Genomic DNA, 19284 nt, shown 5'->3' with positions numbered 1-19284 from the left:
TCTCCCGAGCCATATAAATACAAACCATCTCCCAAGCCGTATAAATACAACCCATCTCCCTAGCCATATGAATACAACCCATCTCCCTAGCCATATAAATACAACCCATCTCCCTAGCCATATAAATATAACCCATCTCCCTAGCCATATAAATACAACCAATCACCCTAGCCATATAAATACAACCCATCACCCTAGCCATATAAATACAACCCATCTCCCTAGCCATATAAATACAACCCATCTCCCTAGCCATATAAATACAACCCATCTCCCTAGCCATATAAATACAACCAATCACCCTAGCCATATAAATACAACCCATCTCCCTAGCCATATAAATACAACCAATCACCCTAGCCATATAAATACAAACCATCTCCCTAGCCATATAAATGCAACCCATCTCCCAAGCCATATAAATACAACCCATCTACCTAGCCGTATAACTACAACCCATCTCCCGAGCCATATAAATACAAACCATCTCCCAAGCCGTATAAATACAACACATCTCCCTAGCCATATGAATACAACCCATCTCCCTAGCCATATAAATACAACCCATCTCCCTAGCCATATAAATACAACCCATCTCCCTAGCCATATAAATACAACCAATCACCCTAGCCATATAAATACAACCCATCACCCTAGCCATATAAATACAACCCATCTCCCTAGCCATATAAATACAACCCATCTCCCTAGCCATATAAATACAACCCATCTCCCTAGCCATATAAATACAACCAATCACCCTAGCCATATAAATACAACCCATCTCCCTAGCCATATAAATACAACCCATCTCCCAAGCCATATAAACACAACCCATCTCCCTAGCCATATAAATACAACCAATCACCCTAGCCTTATAAATACAAACCATCTCCCAAGCCGTATAAATGCAACCCATCTACCTAGCCGTATAAATGCAACCCATCACCCTAGCCATATAAATGCAACCCATCTCCCGAGCCGTATAAATACAACCCATCTCCCTAGCCATATAAATACAACCAATCACCCTAGCCATATAAATACAACCCATCTCCCTAGCCATATAAATACAACCCATCTCCCTAGCCATATAAATACAACCCATCTCCCTAGCCATATAAATACAACCAATCACCCTAGCCATATAAATACAACCCATCTCCCTAGCCATATAAATACAACCCATCTCCCAAGCCATATAAACACAACCCATCACCCTAGCCTTATAAATACAAACCATCTCCCAAGCCGTATAAATGCAACCCATCTACCTAGCCGTATAAATGCAACCCATCACCCTAGCCATATAAATGCAACCCATCTCCCGAGCCGTATAAATACAACCCATCTCCCTAGCCATATAAATACAACCAATCACCCTAGCCATATAAATACAACCCATCTCCCTAGCCATCTAAATACAACCCATCTCCCTAGCCATATAAATACAACCCATCTCCCTAGCCATCTAAATACAACCCATCTCCCAAGACATATAAATACAACCCATCTCCCTAGCCATATAAATACAACCAATCACCCTAGCCGTATAAATACAACCCATCTCCCTAGCCGTATAAATACAACCCATCTCCCGAGCCATATAAATACAACCCATCTCCCGAGCCATATAAATACAACCAATCTCCCTAGCCATATAAATACAACCCATCTCCCGAGCCATATAAATACAACCCATCTCCCTAGCCATACAAATACAACCCATCTCCCTAGCCATATAAATACAACCCATCTCCCTAGCCATATAAATACAACCCATCTCCCAAGCCATATAAATACAACCCATCTCCCGAGCCGTATAAATACAACCCATCTCCCTAGCCATATAAATACAACCCATCTCCCAAGCCATATAAATACAACACATCTCCCTAGCCGTATAAATACAACTCATCTCCCTAGCCATATAAATACAACCCATCTCCCTAGCCATATAAATACAACCCATCTCCCTAGCCATATAAATACAACTCATCTCCCTAGCCGTATAAATACAACCCATCTCCCTAGCCATATAAATACAACTCATCTCCCTAGCCATATAAATACAACCCATCTCCCTAGCCATATAAATACAACCCATCTCCCTAGCCATATAAATACAACTCATCTCCCTAGCCATATAAATACAACCCATCTCCCTAGCCATATAAATACAACCCATCTCCCTAGCCATATAAATACAACCCATCTCCCTAGCCATATAAATACAACCCATCTCCCTAGCCATATAAATACAACCCATCTCCCAAGCCATATAAATACAACCCATCTCCCTAGCCATATAAATACAACTCATCTCCCTAGCCGTATAAATACAACTCATCTCCCTAGCCATATCAATACAACTCATCTCCCTAGCCATATAAATACAACCCATCTCCCTAGCCATCTAAATACAACCCATCTCCCTAGCCATATAAATACAACCCATCTCCCTAGCCATATAAATACAACTCATCTCCCTAGCCGTATAAATACAACTCATCTCCCTAGCCATATAAATACAACTCATCTCCCTTGCCATATAAATACAACCAATCACCCTAGCCATATAAATACAACTCATCTCCCGAGAAAGCTAGAGAAGTGCCTGTTGAAAAAATGTGCATTAGGATGATAAAGAATGCACTCATCCAGTGTAGGTGAGGAATGCTTTCCATAATTTGTGTCAGGGTTTATCTGAGAACCCAAAGCTATGGCCTCAAATAGCCTGTCCTGTGAAGAACTGGGACATGAAGTGACTCACTCTTAGTTCCTGAATGTATCTCCTACTGTAAGGAGTTCCACTCATCACCATCAATCATTAAGTTAAACATAGGGGGTGAAAATACTCACTACATACATGGAACTGAGAGAAGCGAGAGAGAGATTTACTGCCACCTGCAGTTATGGAATGTTTCCTCAAAAGTATAAGTCATTGGCTGATATATACTGGTGACCTGGATGAAATTATGTGGTCCTTCCTTAAGTCCCACCCAGTTGACTACTTCAAAATGGTCAAGTCCTCATGGCGCTGCCCATGCCAAAACAGGTCTCTCTCTCTCTCTCTCTCTCTCTCTCTCTCTCTCTCTCTCTCTCTCTCTCAATTCAATTCAATTCAAGGGCTTTATTGGCATGGGAAACATGTGTTAACATTGCCAAAGCAAGTGAGGTAGACAACATACAAAGTGAATATATAAAGTGAAAAACAACAAAAATTAACAGTAAACATTACACATACAACAGTTTCAAAACAGTAAAGACACTACAAATGTCATATTATATATATATATATATATATATATATATATATATATATATATATATATATATATATATATATATATATATATATATATATACATATATATATACATATATATATATATATATATATATATATACATACACAATGTACAAATAATTAAAGGACACAAGATAAAATAAATAAGCATAAATATGGGTTGTATTTACAATCGTGTTTGTTCTTCACTGGTTGCCCTTTTCTCGTGGCAACAGGTCACACATCTTGCTGCTGTGATGGCACACTGTGGAATTTCACCCAGTAGGTATGGGAGTTTTTCAAAATTGGATATGTTTTCGAATTCTTTGTGGATCTGTGTGATCTGGGGGAAATATGTCTCTCTAATATGGTCATACATTGGGCAGGAGGTTAGGAAGTGCAGCTCAGTTTCCACCTCATTTTGTGGGCAGTGAGCACATAGCCTGTCTTCTCTTGAGAGCCATGTCTGCCTACGGCGGCCTTTCTCAATAGCAAGGCTATGCTCACTGAGTCTGTACATAGTCAAAGCTTTCCTTAATTTTGGGTCAGTCACAGTGGTCAGGTATTCTGCCGCTGTGTACTCTCTGTGTAGGGCCAAATAGCATTCTAGTTTGCTCTGTTTTTTTGTTAATTCTTTCCAATGTGTTAAGTAATTATCTTTTTGTTTTCTCATGATTTGGTTGGGTCTAATTGTGCTGTTGTCCTGGGGCTCTGTAGGGTGTGTTTGTGTTTGTCTCTCTCTCTCTCTCTCTCTCTCTCTCTCTCTCTCTCTCTCTCTCTCTCTCTCTCTCTCTCTCTCTCTCTCTCAGCTCAGTTTCCCTGTCCTTAATTTTACAGGCACGCACATACAAACACACACGCCACATACAGAGAGGAGTGTGGAGGAGGTGGTGACATCAGAGCCAGTCTGGAGGGGGCGTGTGTCTCTAATGATAATCTTTACCCCTGACACCTCCTCTCAATCTGTCCTTTATACATCATATCCCCTTCCCACTCCTCTCATCTGTTTATCCATCACTCTGTTACACCTCCTCCCTCCTTTCCTCTCATTAGTCCATCTACCACTCCTTCACACCCCTGACACCTCCTCTCTACTTTCCTCCCTTATCATTTTCTTTAATCTGTCTATCGACCATTCCTTTCGATCTATGCTCTCTACCATCAACCCCTCTCCTTCCTCTCTCTACATCAATTTCTTTCCTCCTTCCCTCCTGGTTTCTTACCGCTCATACTGTATTAATCAGACGTTCCTTCCCATGGAGAGTTAGAGAGGAGGAAGTAGGAGGGAAAAATAGAGATTGCAGTAGGAAGGAGAGAGAGAGAGAGAGAGAGAGAGAGGCTATTCTAGAAGGAATATTCAGCAGGGAAGTGACTGGAGTAATAAAGTAAGCCAACAGAGGGACATTACTTTATAGCCTGAGCGGGCTCTGCGGCTCACATCCCTGCCTGTGGTTACTCATCATTAAACACACAGTTATGAGAGAGAGGTTGAGGGAGATAAATGTACTCTGTGTTCTACTGCAGATATAATACAAAATGATATACATATGTGCAGCACAGTGTGTGCCAGTTTTACGCACACACAGAGAGAGAGAGAGGGGGAGATAGATAGAGAGAGAGAGAGAGACAGAGAGTGAGAGGGAGAGGGAGAGGGAGAGAGAGAGAGAGAGAGAGAGAGAGAGAGAGAGAGAGAGAGAGAGAGAGAGAGAGAAGTTTACTGTTAATTTTTGTTGTTTTTCACTTTATATATTCACTTTGTATGTTGTCTACCTCACTTGCTTTGGCAATGTTAACACATGTTTCCCATGCCAATAAAGCCCTTGAATTGAATTGAATTGAGAGAGAGAGAGAGAGAGAGAGAGAGAGAGAGAGAGAGAGAGAGAGAGAGAGAGAGAGAGAGAGAGAGAGAGAGAGAGAGAGAGAGAGAGAGAGAGAGAGAGAGAGAGAGAGAGAGAGAGAGAGAGAGAAAAGCATACAGAAAAAATGAATGGTGGTTACGCCCTTTCAAAACTCCCACTTTACAGTCTTGTCACACACACATCCACTTAATGTATCAGTAAACAGGCTGGCTTTATCTCCTGCGGCACCACAACACACCTTGTCTGAGGAGAATTGCCCATTAGCCACGGCCACCTTAACCTGTTAATGCTAGGCAGAATACTGCCCCCACACAGCCAGCCTGCTTATATGTCTAAATGCTTTTAACGGATGGTTAATGGTGGCTCGTTTTTTAGACGATTTCAGGGTCAACAAGTACATTCCTTAAATCATTTGAAATGCTGTTGAAATGCTTCTTCTGTCCCAGGTAATCTCACACACATAAAGGTTAACATTAACATACACATCATAGAATTTCGCTACAGTATGGATTTCGTGTGGATTTCTGATTCGGACTAACATATTCCCTGGTATAGTTAAACTGTATCCACTGGAATCAATTCTCTTGAGTTGAGTCGTGGCTGTCACTAATAGACTGATTCTCTCTCTCTCTATCTTGAATTTCCTCACAGGAGGAGGATAATAAACCATTCTATTCCTTTGACTAGATCAGCGCTTTCTGTTTGGACTCCAGAACAACAACATCCAAGCTAATGTTTGTCCAGGCTGCCATCTGTCTGTCTCAGCAGGTAGCTGTGCTCTGAGTCCCCTAGGTCTGTACCTTGCCAATTAAACTGACCCCTGTGTGGCACGTGTCAACAAAGGTCAGATAAGGTCAGGCAATGTCCTCTGTATCGCCACATACTGTAGTAGTGTGTGTGTTTAGGTAGTGTGAATAATGAACATTGCTGTGATGATCACACCTTCTGCACACACAGCATAGACTACAGGACACATACACATTCACACAAATTACTAGTGCTGAGCGATTAACCAACATTTAATTTTTGGGGTTATTAAACAACTAATTGACCGACGTCAGTTAAATGATTTGAATTAAATTAATTTATTTTTTGTGAGCCCAATGCAATGTTTCTCTGGAGAGAAATAAAATAATTCAAGAGAGAAATCAGGTCAAGAATTTCCATTAGAATTTCCATTAAAAAGCTCTAAAATCATTGTAATGTCATTATTTCATAATGCATTTAACGTAAAGAAAATAAATAATAATGAAACCGAAAACTGTGATTATATCATTTTTTTTATAACCGAACCAAAACCGAACCGACCTCAAAAGTCACTAATCGCTCAGCAATATAAATTATACACATCAACTCGAACACACATTACAGATGCCAACACACACTATGGTGCACAGACAGAAGTAAAACCATGAATAGGGAAAGAGAGAGAGAAAGAGAGCGAGATAAAGAGATGCTGTAGAAAGAAGGAGGAAGAGAGAGTGTCCAGTGTGTCTGCAGGTAATAGCAGGTTGTAGGTGACAGTGAGAGGTCATTAAGGAGGTGTTCATCTTCCATCATGCCCTATAGGAAGAGGCAGCCAGCTCCAAACCCAGCGGAGGCGACATTAAACTGAGCACACAGGACCAGAGCACTACATTCATATTCATATTTACACTGCCTTCGGAAAGTATTCAGACCCCTTGGCTTTTCCCACATTTTGTTAGGTTACAGCCTTATTCTAGAATTGATTAAAATGTTGTTATTTTCTCATCAATCTACATGCAATACCCCATAGTGACAAAGCTTGAAACAGCTGTATTTTGGGAGTTTCTCCCATTCTTCTCTTCAGATCCTCTCAAGCTCTGTCAGGTTGGATGGGGAGCGTTGCTGCACAGAAATTCTCAGGTCTGTCCAGAGATGTTCGATCGGGTTCAAGTCGGGGCTCTGGCTGGGCCACTCGAGAACATTCAGAGACTTGTCCCGAAGCCACTCCTGTGTTGTCTTGGCTGTGTGCTTAGGGTCGTTGTCCTGTTGGAAGGTGAAACTTCATCCCAGTCTGAAGTCCTGAGTAATTTGCTCCGTTCATCTTTCCCTCGATCCTGACTATACTTTCAGTCCCTGCCTCTGAAAAACATCCCTAAAACATGATGCTGCCACCACCATGCTTCACTGCAGGGATGGTGCCAGGTTTCTTCCAGATGTGATGCATTCATGCCAAAGAGTTCAATCTTGGTTTCATCAGACCAGAGATTCTTGTTTCACATGGTCTGAGAGTCTTTAGGTGCCTTTTGGAAAACTCCAAGTGCCTTTTACTGAGAAGTGGCTTCCATTTGGCCACTCTACCAGAAAGACCTGATTGGTGGAGTGCTGCAGCAATGGTTGTCCTTCTGGAAGGTTCTCTCATCTCCCCAGAGGAACTCTGTAGCTCTGTCAGAGTGACCATTGGGTTCTTGGTCACCTCCCTCCCTGTCACCTCCCTGACCAAGGCCCTTCTCCCCCGATTGTTGTCTGGGCGGGCAGCTCTATGATGAGTCTTGGTGGTTCCAAACTTCTTCCATTTAAGAATGATGGAAGCCACTGTGTTCTTGGGTACCTTCAATTCTGCAGAAATGATTTTGTACCCTTCCCCAGATCTGTGCCTTGACATAATCCTGTCTCGGAGCTCTACAGACAATTTCTTCAACCTAATAGCATGGTTTCGAGTTTCATAGCAAAGGGTTATGTAAATAAGGTATTTCTGTTAGTTAGTTGTAATACATTTGCAAAAATGTCTAAAAACCTGTTTTCGCTTTGTCATTATGGGGTATTGTGTGTAGATTGCTGAGGATTTTGTTTTTATTTAATCCATTTTAGAATAAGGCTGTAATGTAACAACATTTGGAAAAAGTCAAGGGGTCTGAATACTTTTCCGAAAGCACTGTAAATTCCAATTAAACACTTCACTGTCCCGGATGTTAAATGATTGAGTTTAGCCAGCAGAGGTTAGGGAAGAAATTAGAGATATATATGGAGAGAGAGAGAGAGAGAGAGAGAGAGAGAGAGAGAGAGAGAGAGAGAGAGAGAGAGAGAGAGAGAGAGAGAGAGAGAGAGAGAGAGAGAGAGAGAGGGATAACTAGAGGGTCAGTGGGTTCACATCCTAGCTGAGGAACACTAATATTAAACTCTACGCTGAGACTCCAACGCTGGTTGAAGTCTGTCAAATCCTCAGCATTAGAACCAGCCTGCATGCTAAGCTATAAGCTAAGCTATTAGCTACGGAGCTATAGGCTAACTGAGCCAATTAACCAGTTAGCTATGGTAAAGAGATAAGACTGAGCCAATCTCTCCCCATGCAGTGACAGTTAATGGGATGAATCCTGTAGGATAACCCATCACACATCTGCAACACACACACACACACACACAGACACAGACAATCACATACTGTATCCTAGGGGTCAGCAACAGGCGGCCCACGGGCCACAACTGGCCCACAAGTGATTTATTTTGTTAATAAATAAATATATATTTCATGTCTGGTTGAAGCATTCCCACAAAAAAAGGTGTTATCCAGTCTCAACGTAATCAAAGTATGAAATTATTGTTATTTTCAAATACACTCTCTGTTTTGGGCTCAGTTGTAGTCAATTTGCAGTGCTTATTATTATATAATTATTATAATTATGTTATGGCCCCCGACCAGCTGCTCCTACAACAATTGGTCCGCTGCTGAATCTAGTAACCTACTCCTGCTGTAACACTCAATAAGAAAAGTGTGATCTATTCTCTGAGGCTTCCTTTCATCTATTTCCCCTATCTTCCTTACTACTCCTCCCCCTCTTTCTCTGCCTGCTGAAGGCATATCTGTGTATCTCCGCCAACTCCTCATCCTCGACTTCATCAATGAGTCACATCTCTATTACAGCTGCTCAGTGTTGATAGAGGATGGTCGTTAAAGTAATTCCAGGTAATAATTTCTCTCTGACTGGCAGTGAAGAGTACATATGCTGCTGTGTCATTGAGATAGGCCTGGGGAGGTTCTCTGCAGTCAGTCACAGTCTCGCTATTCTTGTCACAACTCAGCAGTCTCTCTTCTCTTTAGCGGTGATGGCCAAATAAATGAATCATCTAGCACTGTATTAGCTCCGTGGTGGTGCTGTCACTCACAGGTCACAGAGAGTACAGACACAGAGACACACACACTTATGACACACCCATCTGCACAGCCACAGAAGCTCACACTCACACCCATCATCCAAAGTCCCCAAAGAGACGGGCATATTCATGAAAGGAAAAAATGACAGAGTTGTCAGGGGAGTTATTAACTGACTGTCAGGACATTTATCTGAGAATGATATGGGGGAAGAAGTGAACACTGTGGACAACGGCCACACATACACACACGCACATCCCACATGAAAAAATACTATACTATATATATGATGGTTAAATACTATGGCATTCACTGTATGTTTTTGCAGACATTACTGTATTATTTACTGTAGTGTTTTTGCTGTCTGTAGTATACTCTATTATTTACTGTAGTATTCCACAGTATACTACAAAATCCTATAGTACGTACTACTCATGATCGAGGTATACTACAGTATGTAGTATAGTATTCTACAGTATACTACAGTTCAAAATTATATAGTAAGTACTGTAGTATTCTGTAGTAAACTGTATTTTTTAATGTGGGATTCCACACAGCATTGCTGTCCCACAGGTTTTGGAGTAGCCACCAACCCACCCACTGGCAGGAATTTCACACCCAATCTCCGTCAACACCCTGGACCAAGTCACAGTGGGAAGCCAATGATTTCTCTTAAACTAACTTGTGAGGAGGCTAGCCCTGCAAATGCTACGCTGTCTGACACACTCTCCCTCTCTACTGACTTCAGAGCAAATATAATCAGGGTTGCTGCAGGGTGAAAGAAAGAAAAAAAAGAAAGAAAGATAAAGAGAGAGGGGAGGTAAGGGAAGATCAATATTTCATGACTGTATATGCATTTTAAACACAGCAGCAAGTCCAGAGGTAAAGATAGAGAAAGAGCTAGACAGAGAGAGAGAGAGAGAGAGAGAGAGAGAGAGAGAGAGAGAGAGAGAGAGAGAGAGAGAGAGAGAGAGAGGCAACAAAAGGAGCTTAAATACCTGGGGTGTGTGACGGGTTAGTGTCTAGTCGATCCAGGAGGCACACACACACACACACACAAACGCACGCACGCAAACACACACACACACACACACACACACACACACACACACACACACACACACACACACACACACACACACACACACACACACACACACACACACACACACACACACACACACACACACACACACACACACACACCAAAGCACGCACACACGCAGACACACTCCCGCTGTCAAAACGTCAACACAGCCTAATCCCAGATAAGAGAGCAGGGACAGGGCTTGTCATTAATTGAGCCAGAGCGGGAATAATTGGACGACACACTAGATAACTAGCGCACAAACACACACACACACACGTACACACACAGTGACATGCTGTAACTTTCAACACACTCATACACACACACAGATACAAAAGAAAATCCACACAAAACACATTCACACCTCAACGAAAATCCAAAGTGCTTCAGTGGCCACACACTCACAGAGTTTTCAAGGCTAGTTGCCATGTCCTCTTTAGAAACCAAACTGTTCACACATAGACACTGACAAGCACACATAAGGTAATAAGGAAACAATGCTATGCTCTGACAAGATGGCATCTCTAATCAACAGAGGCCTTGGGAAGCCTTGGAGTGGGACTGCAGTGCTCCAGATTTCCACCAGTTGGTGTTTACATTGAAAATCTATCTTCTGAGGAGATGCTGCAGCTCGTCCGTTGTAAGAAAGGATTGCACACACGCACGCACTGTGGCAGCCGGCAGGGAGAGGTGAGGGGAGTGGTGATTGAGGGGAGAAATCTGGCAGTCCATTGGCCCCACCCCCGGGCCTTATATGGACTTCCTGCCCGAGGCAAGACTGTAACTCGTTAAGCCAGGGAGTGTTTGGGGATAAAAGGGGGAAGCAGCCTGCACAGCAAGGCAGAGTAGGAGAGAACCAAGAGCATTATGAAGAGTGGGAGAAGAGAGATTACTATCTGTGAGATTACTATCTGTGAGATTACTATCTGTGAGATTACTATCTGTGAGATTACTATCTGTGAGATTACATGTTGTGACCTGGACTGTTGGACTAACACCCTTGTGTACCAGGATTGGCTGAGGACCCGAGTGTGAGGATTACCCCTAGAAAACGGAACGGACAAAGAGAACAGCTTGTGGACTGAGGTGATTGGTGAATGCCTCCTTCTTCTTTCCCTGTGTACGAAAATCCCAAATAAACTTCCCCTTTGCATTCTATTTGTGCTACTGGTGCCTGTTTTGTTATTGAACTTGGTGACGTGGAAACCCCACACCCTTGATCTTGCTACAGCACACACACTCGTGCGATGGTCAAAGCATTCAACTCACCGGCGCTGACAGTGATGGCCTCGATGAACTGGTCTCTCCAGCTGTTAGTCCCCACCAGCAGGGCCAGATTAGTCTTCTTAATCAGCTTGTCCACAGTGTTCTGCACAGGGAACACCAAACACATGGAGTTCAGGAAGAACATATTGGGGAAATGCACATAGGAAAGCAAGGGCATCTAGTCGACAAATTCATATAGGACACATGACTATTTCTGTCTTTAAAACATATGTACTTGTCTGTAGTAAGCATGTATTTAGAATAAACAATGAGGGAAAGGTTGGGTAGAGAGCTTGGGTGTTGTAAGTACGGCCTCGGCCATGTAATGCAACTGCTATAGTAGTCAAGAGCCAGTGCTCGGGAGCTAGTTGACGATGCTGTCCACATACTATGATAATAACATAGGCCAGGAGTATAGAGCGCGGAGGTTCAGTCTGTTACTGGGCCTTTAGCTGCAATCCTCTCTTTGATAAAGGCTGCTTCCCATAGGACAGGTGCAGGTGCTCCTAGAGTACACTCAGGAAATCAAACCTCATCAGAGCCTGTATAGATTCCAAAACAGGAAAAAATGGATTTCTCTCCCTACAGAAGGAAACAACTCCTGCTCGATCCATCCCTTCCACCACCATTCCTCCACTCCTGGGATGACAGCTTGAGAGTACCCTCCTTCTCCTCTGTCCATCCCTTCCACCACCCTTCCTCCACTCCTGGGATGACAGCTTGAGAGTACCCTCCTTCTCCTCTGTCCATCCCTTCCACCACCCTTCCTCCACTCCTGGGATGACAGCTTGAGAGTACCCTCCTTCTCCTCTGTCCATCCCTTCCACCACCCTTCCTCCACTCCTGGGATGACAGCTGGAGAGTACCCTCCTTCTCCTCTGTCCATCCCTTCCACCACCATTCCTCCACTCCTGGGATGACAGCTTGAGAGTACCCTCCTTCTCCTCTGTCCATCCCTTCCACCACCCTTCCTCCACTCCTGGGATGACAGCTTGAGAGTACCCTCCTTCTCCTCTGTCCATCCCTTCCACCACCCTTCCTCCACTCCTGGGATGACAGCTGGAGAGTACCCTCCTTCTCCTCTGTCCATCCCCTTCTGTCTTCCCTCACCATCGGAAGGAAAATCCGATATTCCCTTCTCTGGAAGGAAACTACAATGGTAATTGAGTTGACTTTAGCTTTGGAATGTAAATGGTGGGATGGTTTAAACTCAGGTTTATACAGGAATGGACAACTACACTATTCTCTCCAGCTCTGCTAAGGTCTCAGATATAACATATTGATATTTGGAGAAATAGACGGACAGCTTCATCTACTGTCCAATTCCTAGCAAGGTGTGTTGGATTGAAGTTGTGCAAAGAAGAGGAAGAGAGAGAAATCTACTGTCGGCAAATCACCTACTTCCTCAGTCCTATCTGTTAGCCCCAGGCAAGGGATTCTGGGTCTTGGTTGACGTTAATCTTAAAGCGGAAAAGTTGCAGACTACCGTCTGAAAGTTGAAGCTCTTTTGAAGCAGCCACTCGCTATGACTCTGAGGTTAGACCCAATTAAACTCTCCAGCCCCCCCAGGATACAGAGTCCTTCAGCCAGCTATAGGATCCATAGGCCCCCTCCCTCCCATAGCCTCCCACCCAACCTCACAGTGAGAGCCACTCCAGTAAGAACAGGAGACGATCCGTCAAGTGCTCACAAGCATCCACCCATCAGTCTGAAGAGTGTGTGTGGGAGAAAAAAGCATTTGCGTGTGCGGACAAACACACACACACACACACACACACACACACACACACACACACACACACACACACACACACACACACACACACACACACACACACACACACACACACACACACACACACACACACACACACACACACACACACACACACACCTTAATATTCATGATAATCACATCTGTGTTTGTCTGAAGAGTGAGTGTGAGTGAAAGAGGAGAGCATGCACATACACAGTTATATCACTCCATGATTACTACATATGCGTGTATGTCTATCTGATGAGTCTCTGAGGAGTGCATTACGTGAGAGAAATGAAATGGAATATGTGTAAACACACGAGCACACACCTTAAACTCATAGGATTCCTCGATGATGATTTCAAGTTTGACGTGATCCCCAAGCGTGGGTCGACCCATATCAGCGATGCGTTGCTCCTCATCATCCACTCCTGTTAGCGGCACCACCTCTTCCACCTCCTTCTCAGCCACCTCTGTAGCTGAGAGACATAAGACGGTGGATTGTGACTGACGCCCATGACAACTGACATGTTGTGTAGTAATATTGTGGAAGCCATCGACATGAAAGTGGTACATTTAAGCAGTAAGGCAGGCGGGGGTGTGGTATATGGCCAGTATACCACGGATAAGGGCTGTTCTTATGCACGATGCAACGTGCCTGGATAAAGCCATTAGCCGTGGTATATTGGCCATATACCACAAACCCCCGAGGTGCCTTATTGCTATTATAAGCTGGTTACCAATGGTATACAGTCTTATATACCACGGCTTTCAGCCAATCAGCATTCAGGGCTGGAACCACCCAGTTTATAATGCGGTGTAAAATATGCTTTCTTGTTTTTCCTCACATATTTACTTACATAACCCTTATCTAGCCAAGTAAGCTATGGTGAGAAAAATTCTCTTTGACAGACAGACTAAATGGTTGTTTCAAGAAAAACAACATGATTGTAACCCTTACAGCTCTCACCCCCCAGACGATTAATAGGTCATTGTACAGGTGAAAGTAAAAGCTGTTTAGCGCCGACCCTCCACTCCCCCATCACCCACCACCTCCAAGCCAATCATATTCATCACAGAGAGAGGCAGCCGAGTTGTGCTTCCAAGTTCACAGCAAGGCAAATGAGAATACTATGGGAATGGGCCCTGCACTCTCTCCCTGATGGATGGGCTCATTCCACTGGGTTAGAGTGATGCTGGGAGTAGGGTAGGATGGAGGGAGAGAAGAGGAAGAGGCTGAGGATGATTGCTGAGGTGATGGGGTAGCAGGGAGGGATAACAGCAGGGGGGCGGGGCAGGTTAACGTCAATGGGTTCATGGTGGGTTTAAGGTGACACAAATGATCCAGACCTGCCACACAACGAAGGGCCATAACACATAGAACCAATAAAGCTATACAATCATCCATGCATATACCTTCGACCACTATTCGAGGAAGACCTGGCTGCTTGACTTGAAGAAACAACAACATAGTGTGCTGTTCTCCAGCTCCCGCTGGAGGCTGCTGTTTATGGCGTGGTGTCATTAATGCTTTGAGGGAAACTATTTCTTATTGTTAGTAGAAGGATTGAATCCATCAATGAGTTGCCTTCATTTGTAGTTTTTTCTTCATCCTGGTAAACGTGAATGCATCTCTGTCACAGTGGAAGGATCTCAGTAGAGGTCTCACTCAGCGTGGAGCAGCTCGGTCGTGTCAGTGGGTAACAAATGTCCTCCTCACTGACCTCTAACCAGTGTGGAACACACTGCCTACTAGTGTCAGCCTCAGCCCTGCCACCCTCAAACTGATCAGAGGTCAGTGAAGAACAAGGAAAGTGCATCTCAGCTACGTGTGTGGTAAATCTGCAGGGCTTCCTGGAAAAGAGACCCTGGTCTTAATGGGACTCCCTGTCTAAATAAAGGAGAAGTGGATTCTACAGTGGACAACTGCACCACATTGCCAATTGTGCAGAAATCCTAATGGCATACATTTATTACTCATATTTTATGGCTCTTCAAATCCACAGGAATGCATTTGGAAGTAACTATCAAATAGAATTGAAAACTTAACCAAATATGACAACTTAAAAACGTTACGTTCAAAATGCCATGTTGGATGAGTGTACAGTACACCCATCATTAAAGGCCCAATGCAGCCATTTTTATCTCAATATTAAATAATTTCTGGGTAACAATTAAGTTACTTACTGTGATTGTTTTAAATAAATAAAACATTTAAAAAGGATTCTTAGCAACAGCAATTTCTAAAGCAAAGATTTGGGAGTGGTCTGAGTGAGGAGGGAAAAATGGAAAACAAGCTGTAAAGGAATTAAAGGAAAACTCCACCCAATAACTATCTTGTGGTATTTGATTCATTGGTCCATTGTTGACATAATCCCAAAACGTTTTGGTTGTCACTCAAGTTGTCAAGATATGTAACTTTCAAATGACTGAAATGATCCCTGTAGGGTGCATTTTGCAGCTACATATCTGCATCAGATTTCAGTATTTTGAAAGTTACATATCTTAAAAACAGACTTGAAATTTCAGGTGTTTTTCTTCAAACAGCTCCTACACTAAAAGAGCATTGTCATCATTTTCACACTTTCACAGTATTGTTCCAACTTCATAGCATGGAAACACTGTACATATAAAACACAGGAAAAGCAAATGTTTGACTGCACTGGGCCTTTAAGCTATGCAGTCAGTCTAGACTTTTTACAGGCCCTCCAATGATATATAAGAGAGGATTAGATCATAATGACTCCATTTCATGAGATCTTGTCAAGTGTGGTTAAATCATGAGATGATTAAAGGCCTATTCTTCACTTTGTTAATAACCATTAGGGGCTGATATGTGTATGTTGGCAGAGGGATATCAAGCTGTATTCACCATTAGGTTTATCAGAGGTGTATTTGGTGGAGGGATATCAAGCTGTATTCACCATTAGGTTTATCAGAGGTGTATTTGGTGGAGGGATATCAAGCTGTATTCACCATTAGGTTTATCAGAGGTGTATTTGGTGGAGGGATATCAAGCTGTATTCACCATTAGGTTTATCAGAGGTGTATTTGGTGGAGGGATATCAAGCTGTATTCACCATTAGGTTTATCAGAGGTGTATTTGGTGGAGGGATATCAAGCTGTATTCACCATTAGGTTTATCAGAGGTGTATTTGGTGGAGGGATATCAAACTGTATTTACCATTAGGTTTATCAGAGGTGTATTTGGTGAAGGGATATCAAGCTGTATTCACCATTAGGTTTATCAGAGGTGTATTTGGTGGAGGGATTCTCACTGGTATCCAGGTAGTTAGCTACGATGTTACTGAATGCCTGTGCAGCTGGTTGAGCCGTACAATACAATAACATTCGGCTGCTGTGATGGTTCGCTCATAGATAGTAGTGGAGGTAGGGGAGAATTAGGACAGAAAACCACCACAGGCTTACAGAATCAAGATCCAAGAGCATTTTCAATGGACATTCTAACAGCAAAGCCGTTGTTGTGTCAATGTTTCCCCTATATTCATTTAGCAGTGATAACAATGATGTACAGTATACTGTACAAAAATATAAATGCAACATGCAACAATTGAATTTATTCTCCTGAGTTACAGTTCATATGAGGAAATCAGTCAATTGAAACAAGTGCATTAGGCCCTAATCTATGGATTTAACCTGACTGGAAATACAGATCTGTTGGTAAAAATAAAATGGGCCTCAGGATCTCGCCGCGGTATTTTTGTGCATTCAAATTACTGTCGATAAAATGCAGACATGTTCATTGTCCATAGCTTATGCCTGCTCATACCATAACCCCACCACCACCATGGGGCACTCTGTTCACACGACGCCATATACGTGGTCTGTAGTTTTGAGGCTGGTTCGACGTACTGCTAAATTCTCTAAAACGACATTGGAGGCAGCTTATGGTAAAGCAGTTCGCATTCAACAGTTCTGGTGGACATTCCTGCAGTCAGCATGCCAATTGCAAGCCCCCTCATCGGTGGCATTGTTGTTCGACAAAACAAGACATTTTAGAGTGGCCTTTTATTGTCCCCAGTACAAGGCACCTGTGTAATGATCATGCAATTTAATTAGCTTCTTGATATGCCACACCTGTCAGATGGATGGATTTACTTGGCTAAGGATGAAATACTCACTAACAGGAATGAAAACTAATTTGTGCACAACGAAAATATTTCTACCGAGATGAGCTTTTAAAGGGATAGTGCGAGATGTTATCAATTAAGCCTGTTTTCTACTTACCCAGAGTCAGATCAACACTTGGATATCCTTTTTATGTATCTGTATGTCAACTAGCATTAGCCCAATGACAGGAAGTGTATGGGAACAGCTAGCATTATAGCTGTTCCCATAGATGTCCAGTTGTTATGCTAACGCTAGTTAGCAATAGCTCGGAAAACTACATTCAACTTCCTTTAAACAAGGTGCCGTGGCACGCATCAGTTATATTTCAGATGGTGTCAACATCACATTTTTTATGCATTTTGGAGTAGAATGTCCTTTTAAAAAGGCACCAGAAGTGACATTCTCACAGTTCTACAAAACACTATCTCCCCCACACACCCACTACCTTTGCCACCGCTGCTGAAGAAAATCCTAGGGGAACAGTGCAGTGTTCTACAGAATTCTACATGTGTTCTGTGAGGCTGGAAGGATGTTCTATCACTACATTATACAACATGTTAAGTTGTGAGAGGAAGATGTTACGTCATACCATGACCTAGTTGTCACCCCCCTGAACCCATAGGCCTATGATGACATCACTATAAGCTGACATGACTTTGTAGTGAAAGGATATGGGCCTACTGTGACTTGTTCTACTAAACTGTGTGAATTCAAATCCAAAATGAAGAATATGAAAAAGACAATGTCTTGGAGACTAGGTATGGATATTGGACCGATGTTTTGAGAAAAATCCTGCTATTATCTAATACAAACCACACAGGGTTCTATTGCCTCTATGCTCTCTTTCTCACTTCCTCTTCCCTCTCTCCCTCTCTCCAAACCTCTGGCCCCCTCCCTCCCTACGCTGCTGAATCTAGTTACCTACTCCTGCTGTAACACATCTTTCTCTCTCCCTCTCTCTATCTCTCTCTCTCTCTCTCTCTCAAACATCTGGCCCCCTCCCTCCCTCCCTCCCTCCCTCCCTCCCTCCCTCCCTCCCTCCCTCCCTCCCTCCCCCTCCCTCCCTCCCTCTCCTCCCCCTCCTCTCTCTCCTCTCTCTCTCCTCTCTCTCCTCTCTCTCTGTCTCTCTCTCTTCTCTCTCTCTCTCTCTCTCTCTCCCTCTCTCTCCCTCTCTCTCTCTCTCTCTCTCTCTCTCCTCCCTCCCTCCCTCCCTAACTCACTCCACCTCTCCCTCTCTCTCTCTCTCTCTCTCTCTCTCTCTCTCTCTCTCTCTCTCTCTCTCTCTCCCTCTCTCTCTCTCTCTCCCTCTCTCTCTCTCTCTCTCTCCCTCTCTCTCTCTCCTCTCTCTCTCTCTCTCTCTCTCTCTCTCTCTCTCTCTCTCTCTCTCTCTCTCTCTCTCTCTCTCTCTCTCTCTCTCTCCCTCCCTCTCTCTCTCCCTCTCTCCAACTCTCTGGGGCGTGTGGCAGTAATTCAGAACCACCGCTGTCCCACGGTCTAGTGCAGTGATCTGATTTGGTGCGATGGGAAGCATTCAGAATGCCATTTCCAGTCCGCAGCCCGGCAGTGCATTGTGGGTTAACATCAGCTCCAAAGCCATTGGTTCCCCTCCGTCGCACCACCATGGGGCCATTCAAACCCAGTCACACTGGAGCAAGCAGAGGAGGGCAGAGGTAGCGGGGCCAAATCAGGACCAAAAGACTACGGAGGAGGATATTGGAGCTACTTTTCCCATTACTCATAAGGGTGCTTTAGTATGGCTCGGTGACCAACCAAATGTGT

The 19284-nt window shown here is 43.5% G+C and overlaps 1 protein-coding gene across 4 annotated transcripts in view; it reads right to left on the bottom strand.

Moving 5' to 3' along the window:
* Nucleotides 1–19284, bottom strand: part of LOC118399095 (sodium/calcium exchanger 1) — a 181317-nt gene that overhangs the window by 13813 nt on the left and 148220 nt on the right. For 3 of the 4 annotated variants that reach the window (XM_035794888.2, XM_035794879.2, XM_035794896.2), the window contains exons 4-5: nucleotides 13705–13853; nucleotides 11622–11721 (exon numbers count right to left, since the gene is read on the bottom strand). In XM_035794888.2, the coding sequence (XP_035650781.1) occupies nucleotides 11622–11721; nucleotides 13705–13853 (249 nt within the window). The remainder of the gene's footprint in view (nucleotides 1–11621; nucleotides 11722–13704; nucleotides 13854–19284) is intronic. The other variant, XM_035794907.2, reaches the window with a different exon arrangement.

Source organism: Oncorhynchus keta, chromosome 2 (genome assembly GCF_023373465.1).
Source record: "Oncorhynchus keta strain PuntledgeMale-10-30-2019 chromosome 2, Oket_V2, whole genome shotgun sequence".
NCBI lineage: Eukaryota > Metazoa > Chordata > Actinopteri > Salmoniformes > Salmonidae > Oncorhynchus > Oncorhynchus keta.
The sequence above is the reverse complement of the archived record's forward strand: the minus strand, read 5'-3'. Positions and strand labels throughout refer to the sequence as shown.